The sequence below is a fragment of the Erithacus rubecula genome (genome assembly GCF_903797595.1).
Source record: "Erithacus rubecula genome assembly, chromosome: 2".
In the NCBI taxonomy this organism is placed as follows: domain Eukaryota; kingdom Metazoa; phylum Chordata; class Aves; order Passeriformes; family Muscicapidae; genus Erithacus; species Erithacus rubecula.
Window position 1 is genome coordinate 1,689,530 of NC_136685.1, and position 19,951 is coordinate 1,709,480.

Here is a 19,951-nt window from a genome sequence, read left to right on the forward strand (position 1 = left end):
ATACAGGTAACCTCTTGATTCTGGGGGTCACCAATGGTATGGAAGAGATGATGCCATCTCTATCTCCCTGATAATTGTGGGATAGATGGGACAAAGGGAATGCTGGAAAAAAAGAAAGGGAACTGGTTTTAGTTTGATAAGTACAGAATGGGAAAAGAGAAAGGGATGCATGAAAATCTCATCTGCTGGATTATCCTGAACCACAGGGCCTGAAATGACAGAGTGAAGTGCACTTCAAGCCTGTCTGGAGCACAGCAGGAGGAATTCTCTGGGACCTGCTGAGGCTGTGAAAGGATGAACTTAAAGGAAACTGAAATTCAAAGCCTCCAGTCCAGATTTAAAGAGCCATCTAGGATGTTCTGACATGGCAGCAGAGCAGAGCACTGGTTGGATTTCTCCTGCAGACAGCAAGAAAAAAATCTCCTTCAAATATTACCAGAGGAAGTTCAACAGCAGCACGACTTCCAACAAAAAGACAAGTTAATAGCTCACCTAAAAATCTCAAAATCTCAAAATCTGCTGCTGGCTAAGCACCACAGAGCACAATGTGGGGATATTTACCCTGAGAGAACAGAACATAGCACCAGGCAATGATACAAATGTTTGGAACTGCCAGAGGGATAATTTCCCCAAGTTTAAAGCAATTGTCAGAGTAGCTGCCTGGGAACATTAAAGTCAGAAATATTAACAAAAAATGAGAGTTGTACAAGGATGTGCACATGAAGCCATGAATCCACAAACATGAAATAAAAATTACTCAGGGCAAAAAGCCATGTTAGTTAAAAGCAGATGTGGTGGTGGCAATGAAACAAAGCCTGAAAATATTGATGTAAAAATAACATTTGATGTCAGTTAGGTTTAATAGCAATGCATAGAAATGTAAAAATAGGAATACTGAGAAAGTTGGTAGTTGAAGAATGATCACTGATCAGTGGGGTTAAATGACAAAGCATTTTAAAAGTCATTAGGTGAAAACAGAAAGCTTAAGTCAGGCAGAGGTTCTCTCCCAGAGATATGTTGTGAAGTTGTAAAAATTAAGATTAAAAAGTTACAGAAGGGAAGTTTTCCATCCCATCTGGGGGTCTGGAGGACACAGAGATTTGAGGCAGCATCTGTTCAGCATTTCTGAATCAGCAGGTTCAGGGAATGTACAGACAAGGAGTCTTGGTCTAGGAATCCCATATAAAATCCACATAAAATCCAGTCCAAAACCTCTCTGAACCCCCAATAAGGACAGGAGAGCCTTGGAAAAGGGAGAAATTCTAGTGAAGGGATCCTAACACAGGATTTAGAATGTTAAAAACAGAACTTGAGCTGGGCTCACACAGGGAATTCATGACACACAGGAACTGCTGCTTTGAAACCACCCAAAATCCCAAAGTCACCTGTCTGGAGGCAGCAAGTGCTTGTCAAGGACACATATTGACTTTTGCTGACAGAATTACAGGTCTTTAGCTTTCCCCCAAGCCTCCTGATTTACTGCAGTGTGACACTGAGTTATAAAACCTTCCACTGTACAGCAGTGACGTGCATGAGCTGGTTTTTACATCTCCCAGGGAGCTGGTTTTTAAAGGAGATTTCTTTATTCTGTGTCTTCTGTTAGAATTTCTTTGTGGCTCAGTGGAATTCAATATTTTTAATCAATAATCTCCTCAATACTGCTCCAGCAGTGATGTCTGCAGGTGACACCAGCCAGCAGAGCAGCAGCACAGTTCCCTCACAGCCTGCTTTAATTTATATTCTTGTCATTGTTTTTTACATTATGGATTGGAAAGGTGGAGACTGACTGGTTCCTATGGACTGAACAAGCATTGTTCATTAACAATGCAGGATGGTCTGGAGTTTAATTCTAATTACCAGCAACCAGGAATTTCTCACACACTGCTCCAATGGACTGGGGTTCTTTCAGACCCACAGGAGATTTTAGCTTAAAACAGAAAAGTAATTAAATAATGGAAATCAGTGGCATCAGTGGAGATGCTTCAGATTTTCACTGGTACTAAGAACAGGAAGATTAAATCTGCTAGGAATTTCTAAAGACATAGAATCATTTAAGCTGGAAAAAAATCTCTAAGGTCATCAAGTCCAACTGCCAAAGCCAGCACTAAACCCTGTGTTTTGTTCCAGCTGAGACAACCATAAGGAAACAGGACTAGGACTAGGCAGTGTAAGGCTCTGCTCAGTGGATGTACCCACAGACAGAGAAAAAAGCCAGGAATTTAGGAAAAAAACCCACCACAAGCATCTGGAATGACTGTAACAAGGTAACCCAACTAAAGCAGCTCTCAGCTGGAGTTTCACTAAGCACAAACTGGGAATGAATCTCCAAGACCATGACCTGCTGCACCCCCAGGTTGTCAGCAGTGACATTTGGATGCCTTAACAACCTGCCAGGGCCAGGCTCTGACAGAAGTGCTCAATTGCCTCAGTTCACTGAAGGATTAGGATCTCACACAGAAAGGTCAATTGCCTCTCCTTACAGGAGACACAGAGGAAGAGTTCCTGCCATGAAAGGCCAGTTCCTGACACCCTGGGCAGCACATTCACAACGTGATTAATGCCACTGCCTCCCTGGGGATTCATGGAATACACACCCCAGCAAAGGCTCTGCAAACTCTGCCTTAATTGAAGTCCTGACTGGAGCAGAATTCACTATTTTTAAGACAATGCATATCCACATTGCAATTTTGCCCAATTACTGTAATTAGGGCATGTCTGCTGAACTGCCTCAAAGGTCAGGAGGGATGGGCACTGCAGCAGCTGCACCTTTAGTGCTGTGGTACCTTGCACCATTTCCCAGCACAAAAGCAGTCTGGATTTAGGTTTCCTGCAGGAACTCCCCTCTCATTGAATAGGATTAATTATACACTATAAATATTCCCAAACTGGCTTAAGAGCATCATGACACTGTCACATTTTTGGTGCCAATATTGTGAAAGAGTCAAAGGGACTTGCTTGCCACTAGCCTCAAGTCTACAGTTAAAAAAAAAAAAAAGAAAGAAAAAGGAAATAATCCTTTCCCAGCCCTCTTTTCTTCAGGTTTTGTGCTTTCCAGCAGCTTTCCTATTCACTAAAAACTGGAGGAAAATAAACTTAACAGTGGGACTCCATCCCACCCTTGCAGTGGGACTAGGTTTGATTTGTTCCTCAGGGCTCTCCTCCACAGTTCTAATTACTTTGTCCAAAAATCCACATTTTTTTTTACCTGGCTAAGTCATATAGAGCACACCTCCCATTATCCCAGAGCACCTTAGACACAAAATTAGGAGGGAAAGGACCTAAAGGATTATTCTTTGCCTTCCCAGATCAGGACAATGCCCACTGCAGGGCTCTGTCTAGTGACAGGTACAAATACACCTGCACAGAACCTCAGCTCCAGGGAAAGCCTCGAAGGATTTTTAATCAGGGTCAGCACTAGAAGCAGATGGAGAGAAGTGGAGGAACTTGAAAGACTTGTTGAGCACTGAGAAAGGAAACAGCTCCACTGGGGAATGAGCCAGAGCTGTACCTTGAGCTGCAAAAGTGTCTGCCAGCCAAAATCCACCTGAACAAAGCTCAGCCCAAAGGCAGGAACAGCTCAGATCCCTGTGCCAGCTCTGTGTGGGGTGCACACTTCTGGGACAGCAGAGAGGACAGAAACCTCTTTAGAAACACTGAAAGATGAAAATGAGGAGAAGGGATGAGGAAAGGTTGGTGGTTCCACTGGAATATGGAGAAGAAGAGTTTCTCCTTTCTGACCATCATCCATTAGGTCTTGCCTGGGTTTAACCTGCAGCCAGCTGCTTTTAATTCAAAAATTAATTTCCTGTAGGCATTTTACTGCTGTGCATAACAAAGATTTTTGCTCAGACGTGGCAGGAATGGACTCTGCACAGCAAAGGTTGGCTCTGCAGGGCTACACTGAATTAAATGGCACAATAATTACATTTGTCCCTGCAGCCAGTCCTGGGGCCTTAATTTAGATAAGCTCCTACTGAAGTCAAAAACTTCTGTCCCAGAACAAATGACTAAAGCCCCAGGGATGTGGCCACATTTAAGCAGAGTGCTCAAACTGTTAATTTGATAATGATATCAGCATTTTACTTACCTGTGAATATAACAGTGTTCAAGCTGGATTTTCCCCACAGCTCCATGAAATGCACCACATCCCCAAACCTGAGAGAGGGATGCCCAGTGAACACAACACAGGGCTGCTTGAAGTCATTGCTGAAATCTCCATGGATGCTGGGATAATGTTTCAATTTGTTTGTCTGAATGAGCTGAAAGAAAAACAAAAATCCAGACAGTGCAACTTTTCATGCCTCTGTGCTTGAGTGTGTTTATTTACATGAGATTATAAATGTTCTACAATTTATTCCTAACTCATCAGAGAGTCCTTTCCTGTATACCCCTCAGATTTTTCCAACAAATTTAGTGATGACTGTCATAAATGTTATGAAAAGGAAGTCAGAGCATGGGGCCAGGGGCCTCCAGGTCCTTGCTCTCACTCCTTTGGTACCAGCAGGATGGTGGCTGGGAGGAAACTCTGCAAACACTCCCTGCAGTGAGCAGAGTGCTCAGCTGCCAAATTCACAATAAGCTCCTTTTGCCTATTTGCCATGTCTGCAAAGAGCTCTGGGCTCATGTTTAACCTGCTTTTCTTGCATCACAGCAGTACCAGGCACTTTTGCCTTCAGCAGAATGCTGCTGAGCTTCCCCAGTCTAAAGGCTTCACACAAAGTCAAACCTGCTGAAAAAGAACAGACTGACTTTCCCTTCCTCAGCTATCTCTGAAACCAGCAATAAACAGGAACTAAGAGCAATAAGATGTTTTGCAGACACAGTGCAATCAGCTCTGCAGGTGGAACAGATTTCTTTACTAAGATGGAGAAGTTTATTTATCAAGGCACTTTTCAGAGTTTTGCTTTATTTCTCCTGCCACTGTTTTCTAATCTACAAAACAAGGTGCAACTTAAAAGCAATTTAATAACCAGGCTGTGAAGCACTTTCATGCAAAATTTTGCAAGTTTTTTCTTGGCAGGTATATGCTTCCATCTCCAGCATGAAAATAACTGTAAACACAATTTAAAAAGCAAGGAATTTAACACATGAAATCACAGACTGAACAGCTGAGAGAAAAACCATGGAGATAAAGAGTGTGAGGGAGGGAAGGGGGCTTCCTTTGTCAGGCAGGTTTAAAAGGAGGTTGGGCTGATCAACAAATCATAGAGTCCTGGAATGGTCTGGGTTGAAAGGAACCCTAAATCTCATCCAGTCCCATCCCCTGCCATGGGCAGGGACACCTTCCACTGTCCCAGGCTGCTCCAAGCCCATCCAACCTTGCCTGGAACACTGCCAGGGATCCAGGGGCAGCCACAGCTGCTCTGGGAATCTGTGCCAGGGCCTCCCCACCCTCACAGGGAAGATTTTCTGCCTAATATCTCATCTAAACCTTCTCCACTTCAGCTTAAGGCCATTTCCCCTTGGCCTGTGTTACTTTTTACCATGGCTGATCTAAGGTGCCTGCATGGAAATGAAGAGAAACTGAGAATTCTCAGTAACTTGTGCACCACAAAGCACCTCAGAATTCAAGGTTGTTACACAATTCTGCACATGGATAATTTCCATGTGGATCCCTGAATCATGGAGGAAGTAAAAATTGGACTACATTTTCTGCAGTTTACAAGCAATAGCTAATTCCTATTTAATCTTCAAGAGGGAGATTGGAAAAAAACCACCCAATAACAGCTCTGGCAGTTGATAGGCACTGAATCTCAAAAATATTCCTGCAATTATACTGGTAAAGATTTCTGATTAACACATCTGGAGTGCAGGGTTTAGAATCTAAACTTAGCTTCAGTAATAAAAACTGCAGCTTAGCAGACAATGGGTAAAACAAATTTGAATCCATAAAATACTGACATTTAAATGAACTTGTAGGAAATGGCCTCAAAAAGCTTTTTTGTGTTTGTGAGGTTTTTTTGAGGGAAGCCAAAAGTCTCAAAATTGAAATTGCAGAAACAGTTTCAACTGGGTAAACTGGAAGAGGAGCATGATTTCTATTTCAAACATTAAGTAGGATATGTGACATTCCAGTGGAATAGGTCAGGGAAAGACATTTCTACAGCCAGCATTGATTTAAGACACTCCTAAAAAACCACAAACTGTTGTCCCAGCATCTTCTTCCACAGGTTCCATCACATGATATCTATTTGTATGGAGCATTCAGATCTTTGGGAAGATGTGAGAGCAGCACTGGATGTGGAAAGCAGTGAACAGCTCATTTCCCTGCCATCCCTCCACACACATTCACTGCTCAGCAACATAAAAGCTGCATTTTCTTCAAAGCATGATGGAAGCTTCAAATCCCCTCCTATTGCTTTGTAAAGAGACACAGGAGCTCTAATCCAGTTTACAGGAGCCTCGTTGGTGATGATTCTTTTTTCATCTTTTCTTTTTATCTTGCCAGATCTTTTCTGCTAAGTCTGGTGATGTTTCAGAGCTCAGCTCACAATCCCCTGGCTCTCACAGGTGGACAGAGCAGGGGTGAAAGGCTACAAAAACAAGCTGAGAGACATTCTACTCACTCCAGTGAGAAAGCAGCTGGTGGATTTTAGTGCCTACAGTAAAGTCTCTTCTAATCACCCCATCAAAAATATATGGAGCTGAACTTGCAAAACAGCTCCAACAGAATTTCCCAACTTATCAAAGGGACAGAGTTTGTAATGATTTGTGCAGATTTTTTGTATCTCCAGATGAGATGGGGTGTGTAAACCTTTGCTGTGCCATGGTCAGACCTCCAGCCAGGGCCAAACCCAATGCCTGGCAGTGAGCCAGCCAATATTTCCACAGTTGCTGGAAAGCACAAGCAACATTCAGAGCATCTTTTTACAGCAAGAACCACTATTGACTGAAAGCTTAAGAGATAGGGGCTGGTAAAGTACTGAATCAAGAGTGAGAGCTGCATTTTTCTGAAATCCCAAATGGTTCTATGCTTGCCTTTAAAGCTGCACACTTGATTTACAGGGTCAGCAACTGCTGCTATAAACAGGATAAATCTCCAGAGCCTTTGTGTACCCTTTGTTGAAGTGAGCCAAAATACACTGATATTTACTCTGTATGTGTGTGTGTGTGTGTGTGCTCTGTATCCAGAATTTGGAACAGATGTGGCTCCTATCAGGGAATGTGAAATGCATTTATTGCTTCACCTCCCTCACTCCCTTCATCAGATCAACACTAACAGGAGCCTAATTTTATCACAGAGTTGGAAGGGATCATTGAGCTCAACTCCTTTATGATAATATTTATAACACAATTCTATAAAACAAACCATAATACTCCACAATCACCTGGTTCCTGGTATTTATTTAAATGTGTTATGCAGGAGCTGGTAAATGCAGGAGGGAATCAAAGATAAAGAAGACAAATAGTGGTATTTAAGACCACAAAATCAATATTACTCCCACCTTGGCTCTTTTTTGAGTCAGAAAAAAGGGTTTTGCAGCCATTTCTCTTAGATCTTGCTAACAGAATCCTTAATAAGAGCACAGTAAATCCAAATCCTCCCTCCACTGGCAAATACTGATCAATACAAATTACCTCTCAAATTTTATTGTTGCAGACATTTAGAGGAGTCTGGATTCACTTATCTTTGAGCCTGAAATTGTCCATGTAAAGATCAAACAGGGAGAACAATTCAGCTACAACAACTGAGCCATTCCTTGATAAACATAAACCTCCACAAAAGGGATGGGGCAGAGTGTGCAATCCAAGGATCCTGTTAAAATGATCAAGGAGATCCCTAATTCCTCAACTGGGGCTGTGCTGGGATGGGAAATTCCCATATGGAATTTGCTAAGACACCACATGTTGGTTCTGGGATGGCAGAATAACAAATCCAAGCTAAACAAATGACTGGTTTATGCCTCAATGTATTTCAGCAAGGCATTGTGGAGCTTCACTCTGAGCCTATTATACAGCTGATCCTTGGATTTAATGGCTACAGGGGCTTGGAAGTGAAAGCCACCCCCTGCCTTGCCAGCCTGTCTTGACAAATATTGGAGATCTCCAGTTTTTGACTTGGCAGCCAGAGCAACACTTCCCTCAGAAATGTCTTTAAAAAGAAGCTCTTTTAGTTAGTGCAACACTAAAAAGCTGCAGGAGAGACTTCAACAAGAACCTGGACACTCCATTTTTATTAACTTTAGCAGGAACTGATGTTCAAATCCAAACCTGAAGCACTTCAGGTCACATCCCTTGCTCCTAACAGAAGGAAAGTATTACCTGTTAGGAATCAAACTTCCACCAAAAGAACTACCAGACTGTGTAGGAGGTGATAACAGGAACATCTACTGCTCCCTAAAGTGGAATTAAACAAGGAGGGAGAAATGTTTTGGGTTCTCTGTAGAGCTGAACATGTGCCTGGTTTTATTCAGCAGAGCAGAACAAGGAATGAGTTCAAAACAAGCAACATAAATCATAAAACAAAAATTTCCATGAGGAGAGAAGGCAAAAGCTTCAAACAACTTTGAGTGCAGAGAGTGAGGGGAAATAAAAATAGTAATTGTAGAGACAATTAAGATGCTTTTATTTACCTTCTTGTGACAATAATAAAGGTTTAGTTAAGTGAAATGCCAAATACAATCACAACTGATTAAAGGAATTATTCTGTTCTACTATCCATCAGGAACTGCTGGAACTCATTGCTACAAGGGACAACATCAAGGATTTGGGGGGATTTTTTGTCTTCTTTGTTTTTAAATCTTGCTGTTTATACAACTAACAGGAACATCAAATTTCAGGACCAGCAGCATGCTGAGCTGGGCTTGTTCTGTGGATAATTAGAAGCTTATTTCCTGGCCTGTCCCTCTCTGATGTATCATGCCAGGCATGTTATTAATGCTTCCTAAAAAGTAAGAGGCATGTCTGAGTAATTCCCTATTTTCCTCCAACAACTGAGCAGTTAAGCACATCTTTTCATGATGGGCAATTTCAGCACAGGTTACATTGCACAAGCCTAGCATTACTTTGAAAAAAGCCAAGCAATTCTCCACTAACAAGCTCTCCAATAGAAACCATCATTCACTGTCTGCTTCTGATACTCATTAAAAATCCCCTGAAGTGCCAGTAAGCAAAGCTACTGCCTGGAGGGGGCTGTGGAGGCCCAGGATTGTGCTGGGCAGAGGTTTTATGGATGTTGCACATTGTGTGAATGAAATACAGTGTCAGGTGTGAGATTTTGGAGATTTAACAAGGGATCCACGTGCTGGGTACTGGGGATCCTGTGGGATGTTCCATCCTGCACCTGGAACAGGCACATTCCTGAGCTGGGATCCACTGCTGGGAGGCTTTTCCTGCATAATTACCCTGATCTACACATGAAGCACAGAGCAGCTCTTGCAAAGCTGTTGCAATGATTTGGCAAAATCTCACAATCAACAGGCCCCCAGAGAATCTAAAATGTCCCAAGAATTAAAGGACAGAGTTATCACTCTATAAACACAAAGACCCATCATATGAGATGGGTTAATTAATCCAGTCCTTGACAGCTGCATGTTTGGCTTCTCATTTTTGGATGGGTTTTCACTTCAATCTGCCAGTTCCAGTGAATACTGTACACCACAATATGGGCTGTCAGTGAATCCAATGACACTGTGGATCAACAAGGACACCCCAGAAAGCAGGGATGGAGGGCAAGACAGAAAGCACAGCCAGCAGCAAGGCTGCAGAGCTTAGCACTGAGAGAATTTGGAATTGATTTATCAGTGGGAATGAATTTTTTGGTTATAAAATAAGTGGTGAACAGGTGGCTTGCCCTGCAGTCCACATTATTCTTGGTAACAGATTATACATAATTCACTGCACATCCTGCTCAAAACACATTCAAGCATCTGGAAAGAGTGAGGGCTCCTGGTCAGATCCCACTTCCAGCAATGCCTTTGAAGCACCTACAGATGATAGATATGATGGGTAATGGTAATTTCTAGAACAAGTCTCTGGATGAGATATCTCAGAGGAAAAAAAACCACCCAGTGTCTGTAAAAACACTGAATTTCTGGGCTCTTAAAGCTGCCATGGCCCCTCTGCACATCTCATCAAAGAGTCTGGACCAGAGCAGCTAAAAGAACCAGGTTTCTGCATGTGGTTCAGTGGCTCACAGGAATAGGATTTAGTTAAATTCTCAGCCCTGATTCTTCCTTTTGTTTCTGCCTCTTGTTTACTTCAGTGGAAAAACTACCCAGGGGATAATTTCCTGTCCTGATATGTGAGGTGACTCTGAAGGCATCAGTTATATTTAATGTCTGCTTGGCTAAAGCTTCAACTCAAATTATTATTTTGTTGTAGGGAAATCCTCCAACTTTAGAAGCCTCATTGCTCTTTGCTTCATTACAATGCTCAAATAATTTCATTTCAAATTGCCATGGACAGCACTCAGTGCTGTGAACTTTAAATTTTGATATAAAAATCTCTCTTTCAAGATATCATTCCTCCTGCAGCAGACATGCTGCCTGCTTCAGGGAGGGAGGAAGGAGCTGGCATGACTAAGCTGTCTCTGATAACAAGCTCTTAGTTTCACAGACTTGGAAATAAACTGCTTGGACAAAGGGAATGCTGGTGGTTGCAGTTGATAAGAGCAAATATCCCACACCAGATCTCATTCTGTGGGGGAAGGAGTGAGCCAGGCCAGCCTGTGAAAGTGATAGGCTGGAATAAACAGGGTAATTTTGGAGTTTAGGGAACACCATCACTCATTCCTCCCCCATACTCCCAAATTCATCACAAAAAGCAAAGGAAAAAAAAGCCACTTTTATGAAAAATTAAACAAAACTTAAATAACTGTAGAAGGGTTCATCTAAAAAACAACAGCCACACTGTGTGGACTGTGATCCAGAAAGTGAACCAGACCATGGTTAACTCACCTCAGCATGGGGAAAAGGAGGTTCTGGAAGATACACCTTTGTTTGTTTGTTATGACACAACCTTTAAAAGAAAAGGAAATCAGCCAGAGTTAGGGGTGCAGCACATCCTGCAGCATCTGCTGCCATCTACTGTTACACTCGAGGAGAAAACTGCTTTGGATCTGAGGTGCAAAATGCCCAATTTGTCCTGCTGCTGCCAGAGTCTCTGGTTGGAGGACCCACAGCTACAGGACACAACAGCTCAGTCACAGCAGGATCACTGCTGTGAAGGTAATTCTGTACACCCTGGGACAGAGCTCAGAGCTCCTCTGCTGCTCAGGACAAATCTGCAACTCAGCATCCACAATGGCTCCTCATCCAGATCTCAACAGCTTTTCAAAGCCAAATCATCTGTCAGCAGAAAAATCCCACTTGCCTCATCCCACTTCTCAGCAGTGACTTGGTCCTTTTGCTCCCTCTAATCTAATTCCCCTGTGCATTTTATTATTGTACTTCAGTGTTGGTAAACTGCCTCTCCCCAGGGCCCAAGGCTCACTGTGACCTGACATTTGCCATCAATCACTTCTCTTTAAAACAGATATTGAGAGCTGTTGATGAGCTCTAGCCAGACTCCTGATTCATCCTATTACAGCAGCTAAAAAAAGCTGTTTGTCAGAGGTCTGGGTGACGTTACAGTGATCTGCAGGGACACTGTCCTGGTGGCTTTTCTGGGAAACATTGCCTGGCTCATCCTTAACACTTTAAAAAAAAATAAGCCTGGGTAAAACTAATTTTGATAAAGACTAAAGGATACTAAGAGCAAGGCATTTTCTTTAGCTGAGTAAAGAATAGAATTAAAGGCTGGAATCCCTGAATATCAACCACAGTTCTGAACCCAAACCTTTGTTTTACAGATGTTCAAACTTTGCCTCCATTTCCATTGTAAATCCACCAGATTTCAATCCTCTCTACAATTCTCCTGAGGGATCAATTCCCACAAGATTTCCAGGACCTGTCTTTTCTTTCCTGAACTTCAAAAGCTGGAGAGGAAGAAGAGAAGAGCTACTTTTATTGTATTTAATATTCTAGAGCATGTCTCTATGGGTAAGAATTTGGGAAGAGTTCTCCTTTCTAGGGCTCAGAGTCACAGAATGGTTGAGGTTGGGAGGGACCTCCTGAGATCACCAAGTCCAAGCCCTGCTGGAGCACTCTCAGCAGAGCAGATCATCCAGGACTGTGTGCAGTTGGATTTTGATGTGCCCATTGCAAAGTTTCCATAACCTCTCTGCAGTGTTTCACAGAATCCCAGAATCATGAATGGTTTGGGTTGGAAGGCATCTGAAAGATCATCCAGCTGAGCAGAGCAGGATCTCTTCTCCTGACCTGCTGGCTCTGCCTCATGCAGCCCAGGACACTCTTGCCCTTTTCCTGCCATGAAAACTCTGGGTTTTTTTTAGCCAGGGATATCATGGTAGAATTTGGGGGGGAGGGTAAGACTTGCAAACAGGCACAGCTAAAACTCACTCAAGTCAGGAACATAATTTACTCATTAAGGTAAGCAGCAAAAAGGCAGAGATTGAGTTTGCACATTCTATAGGAAATGATCCTTCCCTAATTACAGAATATGTTCTTTCACACACACACACCCTGGTGACTCCAGGAATGTGTTCACAACCCTAACCAGGTGTATTTTAGAGATAACCTGCACCTGCCTCTCCCCACAGCACTTGGGGCTGCCCTGGCACACCTACCACTCAGCAAAGATCTGGGAGAACTCCAGGGAGCTGTTGGCAACAGGTGAGATGAAATAAAAGGGGACATTGGAGAGTCCTGCAGAGTCAATGTACTGGTAGAGACACTCCAGCAGGTCATAGATCACTCCAGAGGGGTAACAGGGAACCAGGACATTGCCTCCATTCCGGACTGTCATTGCTGAGGGAGAGAGACAGAGAAAGCAATTCATATTTAAACTTTTCAGAAATTCCTTTCATCCTAATATTATACAAAAAAGCAGCTTTTGCATGAATGAGCACAACACATTATGGTTGAGAAGAAAACCTCTGAGCATCAAATACATTTATTTCCTGCCTTCTCAGCCTCAGTGGAGCAATTCTCACATGAGAGCCTGAGCACATGGAAAAACTCCTGACAGGAGAGGGCAGCCATGCACTGGCACAGGAGGATAAAGGAGTGACACAAAGCACCTCACCATCAACATCAATCCAAAATAAATCCATCTCTCAGCTGCCTCCAGAGGGGAAGGACAACAGCTCCCAGGTCTCAGCCAAAAGCACTGCACATGGTGAGCTGCTCAGTGCTTGGATTTCAGATGAAAAGCTGAAGGTGTGGTTATTTCAAACATGGGTGATGGAATGTTTGTTCTTTTGAAAAACTCTAAATGTTTCTGTCCTTGCTGTATAACAAGAACAATTTAAAACTTGCAGCCAGCATGGGACTAGATAAAAATGAGCAGAAAAAAAAGGAAATGTAGTTTTACTCTGTATTGAGACATCTGAACACAACAGCATCATGTTCTTTTGGCAGAATGAATTACAAAAATACTGCACCTTCTGGGAAAGGAGAAATACTTTGTTCAGCTCAGTGAGCAATTTCACCTGTGGTTGTGGAGTAAAATCATCCACTGCTGGTAACTGCAGTCCAACAGCAGTAACATCATCACAAAAACCTGTGGAAGAACCTGAAAACACAAATATTGCATATCCTCCAAAATAACTTCCTTGACTTCAATTTCTTGCTGAGCTTTGTTGGGGTATGGATTTAGCACTTTAAGGGTCTTTTTGCCCCTGATGGGACAGAATCTTCCTCAAGGAAGTTTTTTCTGGCTGAATGTTTAAATGTTTTATGGAGTTCAGGGAGATGCACAGCCCAGCAGGATTTTGCACGTGCATTTGTGGTTATTTTACTCCTTGTAGCAGTCACTGCCTCTGATATGGTGATCAAAGGCCCCTTGTTTATCACTTTTAATACAACTGCAGAATAGTGAGTTTATTTCTCCAGGCCATATCCAAACTATACCATGCAAATATTTGTGGAGATGAACAGCAATAGCTCACATTAGTCCAGAACTTGAGATGTTCCAAAACATCCCAGCAATGTGTGACATTATCCCCCTCACATGGGCAAATCTAAACTATCCCAGCTGTAAACAGGATGTGAAGAGAGCAGTGAGGAGGTTAAGAAAAACATTTTCAAAGCCATCTGGAGGTGGAAGTTGAGGCTCTGGCTGCAGGACCTGAATTTACACTGAGACATCACATACCCAAAAATTCTGCAGAGGTAAAGGACAATACCTACACCCACTGCAACAGGGGTGGGATGCAGAATAGAGGGTAAAGAATGTGTCAGGTCACAAAAAATGTGGTTTCCATTCCTTTGTGGTGCTTTGACCCTGGCTGGAGGCTGGGTGCTTACCAAAGCTGCTCTCACTCAGCAGGGCAGGGGAGAAAATATAAGAAAAAGCTTGTGGGGAGAGTTAAAACCAGGGAGAGATCAATGAGTAATTACCATCATGGACAAAATGGACTTGTGGAAATCAGTTTAATTTATTACACCTCTGTCCACAGGGTACAGGCCTGGCCAGGACTCTGCTCCAGTGGGGTCTCCAGGTGGATTTCTGCACCTCCCTGGGCCCCCATGGGCTGCAGGGACACAGCTGCCTCTCCCTGGGCTGGGAATCTCAGCTTTGGTTTCTTCCTCACTGCCCTGGGGATCTGCAGGGCTGTTCCTCTCTTATCCTCACTCTCCTCTTCCCTGGCTGCAATTTCTCCTGCACAGTAACTCCTTTCCCCCTCTTCACCCTGTTATCTCTGCTGCCACCTCTGATGGGCTTGGCCTTGGCCAGCAGTGGGTCCATCCTGGAACCAGCTGGGATGGAAGAAACTTTTGGGAAAACCAGAAACCAGCCATGTAGCCCCACACTACCAAAACCTGGCCATGCCAAACCCAATACAGCCTGAATTCCCAGCCCTCCCTTCCCCACAGCCACTGGCTCCATGGAAACCTCAAGTGTTTTCTGTTTAAACAGGCACAGGTTCAAGATTCCTGGGGCCATAAATGAAATAATGGAGGGTAGAGTCTTGGAGGAGATGTCAGCTTGAGTTTGTGTCCCCACCAAAACCACAGAGATGGTGAGTAATGATGGATATAAAATCACAATCCAGGGAGTGGAGGATTATTCCAGCCAGGTGCCCACCAGGCCAGGGATCCACAAAGGGATAAGAATCTACAAAACAGGGGTGAAAATCTTTCCAAGAATATTGCTTTCCACACAAGCAGCAGGTCCAGTCTGGCTCCCTGCAGCACCACAACAACTTTTCAGAGTTGTCAGCAAGAGGACACATCTATCTGAAAGCTGTTTAAAGCCCAATTTATCTTGGTGACTGATGGATGCTCTCTCCTGATAAAAGTTGTATAATAATCTTGGCATTTCAAATTTAGTCTCCTTCAGCAGCTCCATAACAAGTTGTTCAATTTACAACTCACAAAGAGATCCTTGCTTTCCCAACAGCTGCTGCCACAAGGTCGAGTTGGCACCTAAAAAGCAAACTGTGCTCTTTTCTGCTCTCTATAAAAACACACAGCCTCACACTCACTCAAAATATCACCAACTGTCCCCACAGACAGACTGGCAGCTTTGCTGCTGCTGCCCAAGGCAATGTGGAAATAAAACTGCTCTCCTTGAGCTGCAGAGTGCTGAGCAGGGAAAAAAGGGGCTTGGGGTAAAGTGAGAGGAAGCTGGAGGTGGGACAGAGTGTGGGGATGAAACTTGTGTGTGCCTTGGGAATCCTGGGAATCAGGGCTGCAGCTCCACAAGAAAACATGGGAGGTGGAATTTTCCCACTTCCACTGCTACAGCCTCAAACACACTTCTGGTGAATTTTGGTCTGCTTTAGAGTTTTTACCTTGAGTATTCTGAGCTGCTTGTGCAGTCCCTTGCACATTTTGGAAGTGAGAAACAGATGAAAACTACTGTGCTCAGCCTGCTTACTCAATTGCTTTTCTCATTGCTTTTGGAATTTTTGACATATTTGAAACAAAACTCTGTTTTCTCTGTTTTCCTAAGGTTGGGTAGGTAAATATAACTGGTGTCATGTAAAAGCCCAAAACTGCATTAATATACAATTATTTAATTTCTTCAGATTGCTGTTTTTTGGCAAGTACCCTCAAATTCCAGATTCTTCCAATGGCATTGTTTTAAACATGTATCTTCACTTGATAATTAATGATTTTCTCATTTCTCTGAGTTTGTCTCATTGGCTTGAGGACCTGCAAACCCCTGAAAATATTTCAGAATGTTTCTGTAAACCAGAACAAGTTGTGCAGACAAACAGCCACCTGCACTGACACATGTAACATGTTTATTTATACACAGTCAATTTTTGGATTGTGCTTTGGCCCAACTACAGCTCTAAGACTTTAATTTGTAAATGCATTTTAATTAACAGCCTCACTCTTGTTTAGCCAGTGTGATAGGAGGGGATTGTGCCACCACTTGTCAGGGGACAGTGACCCCCAGGAAGGTCCAGGAGGGACAGAGAAGGGCAGCACATCTGGATTTACCAAAACAAGATCACCAGAGCTGACCTGTGGCAGGGTAATAAAATTCACAGTGTTTAAAACCAGTGAAAATGCAGATGAGATACACACACATATAAAAACACACATTTAGGAAAGGAAACTACAGGTGTTAACACAGCTTCAAGAGGAAGTTGAACAAAACCACTGGACATCATTCATTACACAGTCACATCTAATTTAGGAAATTCCTGAAATAAAAATACTTAAAGATCATGAAAGGAAAGTATCCCAGAATCTCACCCTGCTCTTCTTCAGGCATCTGCACACAGTCCCTGTTGGAGCCAGGATGTTGGCAGAGAGGATCTTTAGTAAAACCTGGGATTATTATTCTTATAAAATGCCATAATGTGCTCAATTAACAGATATTTAGGATCATTGAGTGGGTTGGGAAGGGATCACCCAGTTCCAACCCTCTGCCATGGGCAGGGTCCCATTCCACCAGATCAGGAATTCAGTCTGATTTACCATGTCTTTGGTAATTTTTTTAAGGATCATCCTATCATCAGCTTTTTAATTCTATTTTTTTTAAATAAAGGGAAGAGTCTGATAAAAGAACAGGCAACACAGAGCAGGACAGACATGGAAAAGTGGTTTGATGAAAGGAGGATGAGAGCAGAGAGGAACTGAGCAGGGGGAAGGGGAGAAAAGGAGAGAACAGCACTGGATGTGACATTCCAAACATGCTGGAAAATGCTGCCATTCACACTGATATCACAGCTTTGCAATTATCAGCTTTTCCAGCTGTGAAAGCATCTGATTAGGTTTTATATTTCTGGGGGTCTATAAATATATCTTGACTTTTTTTTTTTTTTAACAGAGATTGTGCTGTTTGCTTTTGATATATTTAAAAGTCAGGTGTAAGAAGGGAAGCAGATGTGCTTGTTTTCAAAACTGAAAGTCATAAAAAAGCATGTAAAGATTTTACTCTGGCTGATCCACAGGAAGGAAATAGTAATATTTCAGCTGGGAACAATATCCACACAGCCTGCTGGCAGCCAAGTGACATGCTTAGCAAACCAGGAGCAGCAGATGATTAAATCTCTATACCTGTTCCATTCCAAAACATTTTAGGTACAGTTTGTGTCTCTCCAAGCACTTACTGCATTAATGACATCAGGAGCACATCATAAAATCTAAACAGGTAGTTTTATGCCAGCAGCTATAGCTGGGCAACTTCTTCAATTCCAGGAATCTCAGAATGATTTCCCACCCAAAGCCATGAATAAGGTGATAAAACAGGCAGGAGATTTCTGTGAGTGACCTACCCAGGTTGCTGCAGAACTCTCCCACCATTCCATCAGGGTTGGCAGTGGGGATCTGGGTCAGCCCTGTCAGGATGAGAACGTCACTGTTTTTAAGGGAAGCTTGGTCCATGGGCTGGAACAGAGCACAGGGAAATCAAATCAGCCATGGGAGAGTTTCTCCAGGCAGGACACAATAGATACAGTCACCAAACACTTCACACTTCACACTCCTCCCTCTGTGGAAACCTAACTTGTTTCATACTGGTATTTTAGGAAAGCAGAATGAAAATGCAAACTCATTTCTGTGCATTGGCAAACAGAAAGTAGATATTCAGAAATTAGACATGAGTGTGACACTAAATACATATTCTTGATACTGAAAATGTAGCATGATCCAATCTTGATAAGGTAAAATCCAATTCTCTCTCTGCAGATGGTGAAAAGGTAACTTTGAGCCTCACTCTGAGTTGGGATGCCCATCCCACAGCTACTGATTAAGCAAAAGTGGGCAACTGCTGGCTGTGTGGCATTTTATGGCAATTTACTCTCAATAAAGGACTCTGCAGTGTCACCAACCAGGAAAGATTTCTGCCAGAAGAGACAGATGAAGAGATTTCCTCTGCTGAACCTCCAGGAGCACTGTAAGGTCAATTCCCCTGCTCACAGCTCTCCAGAGCCATTCTGAAGCAGTTGAGAAGGACCATGCTCTGTTAAACATGCAGGAGAATTTCATATCAACTCTGACAGGAGTTGATATGTGCACCCCCTTGTAGGATCAGACCTGACACGTGAGATTTATCATAATCTTTGACTCTCTCCAGTGTGTCCATGAAAATGAAATGCCAATAATGCAATAAAAAGTAATATGGAATCTGCCTGTGATAATGTACATAATGATTATGGCATATTAGATCCACATAATTTCAGATGCCATTGCACTGAGAGGGCTTGCATTGATTTTTGTGGGTTAATGTAAAGAATATGTCTTAAAAGGCTTTTAGTGACATGTCTGAACCTGTGCTGTCAACTCCTGTTCTCCACTTCAGTGGCAGCACTGTCAATTCCAGCCTCAGGAGAGGGGGAGGCAAAATTTCAATGGAAACCATCTGCCAGAAGAACAGGGAACAGTTAATGGTGCCAGGCCTAAATCCCAATTCCCAATTCACTGGAAAAGCAGCTCTGGATATGTTCAAAGTATATTCTTTTTTAAAACAAAATGTAGCAACTGTTTTCACACCCTGCTAAAAAAAAAAAAGGGAATTTCATGGTGAACTTCTCATCATGATCCTATGGAGAACCAGGACAGACAAACAACATTTTACTCCCTGAGAAAGAAATGATTTGCTGCTCACAATTTTGACTCAGTGCCACTCGAGATACTGTTATCATTACATAGTGTCTGTCAAACATCAAAAAGATGATGAAAAGCTGGTTGGAAGCTCCCAAAATCCATATACAGAAACACCAGATTGTAGCAGCCTGTGCTGGTGCTCACAGGGATTAACCCCAGGACAAAAACTACCCATTGTCTTCAGAAAGCATCTGGAAGCAAATGCAAGACAATGATGATATGGGCTAACAACTGTGATGTGATAAATAACAAGGAAAGTACAAACTGGATGTGATTTTAACTATCCTTCTAAAGATGTGCCCATGAGCAGTTCACTCACACCATTCTCTGCTACTGGGATTTAATTTCCTTAAAAACAGAAGCTTCCAGAGAAATGTTCACCTCTGGAAATTGATGAAGCCTGGCCAGTCTGACCTGATAAACTGAATCAGTGAGGAGAAAACATTCTCAGTTACCAAATTACTTTGTACAGGGCCAAGTTTCTCCTCACAGAAATATTCCATTCTCACACTGTCAAATCCTGCTGCTCCTTCTCTAGGAGGGGATGAGAGCACAGCCCAGGATGGAATGAGGCTGATGAGAAACAGGGATTTAGAGGCTCTGATACATTTTGTGCACCTAAGGATGGCCCAACTATTAAGGATCATTTATCTACTTTAGTTTCTCAACTGAGAACAAGCTTTTAAGTGAGGGATGCTCAGAAGCAAAGCTCTCCAGCAGACACCCACCTTGGGGGAAATCACTTACTGATCAAAAACCTGACACATCTTCTAAATTATTTTTAAATACCTCCTGCAATAATGCTTTTAACTATTTTGACAACTCCTGAAGCACAGCACTGCCAACTTCAAGCCTTGCTTTGCACTAAGAATTTATGGATC

General features: G+C 42.8%; 1 protein-coding gene across 1 annotated transcript in view; it reads right to left on the bottom strand.

Moving 5' to 3' along the window:
• Positions 1–19,951, bottom strand: part of INTS9 (integrator complex subunit 9) — a 59,095-nt gene that overhangs the window by 16,955 nt on the left and 22,189 nt on the right. The window contains exons 9-12 of the mRNA XM_079298197.1: positions 17,741–17,852; positions 12,629–12,809; positions 10,899–10,959; positions 4,088–4,259 (exon numbers count right to left, since the gene is read on the bottom strand). Of these exons, the coding sequence (XP_079154323.1) occupies positions 4,088–4,259; positions 10,899–10,959; positions 12,629–12,809; positions 17,741–17,852 (526 nt within the window). The remainder of the gene's footprint in view (positions 1–4,087; positions 4,260–10,898; positions 10,960–12,628; positions 12,810–17,740; positions 17,853–19,951) is intronic.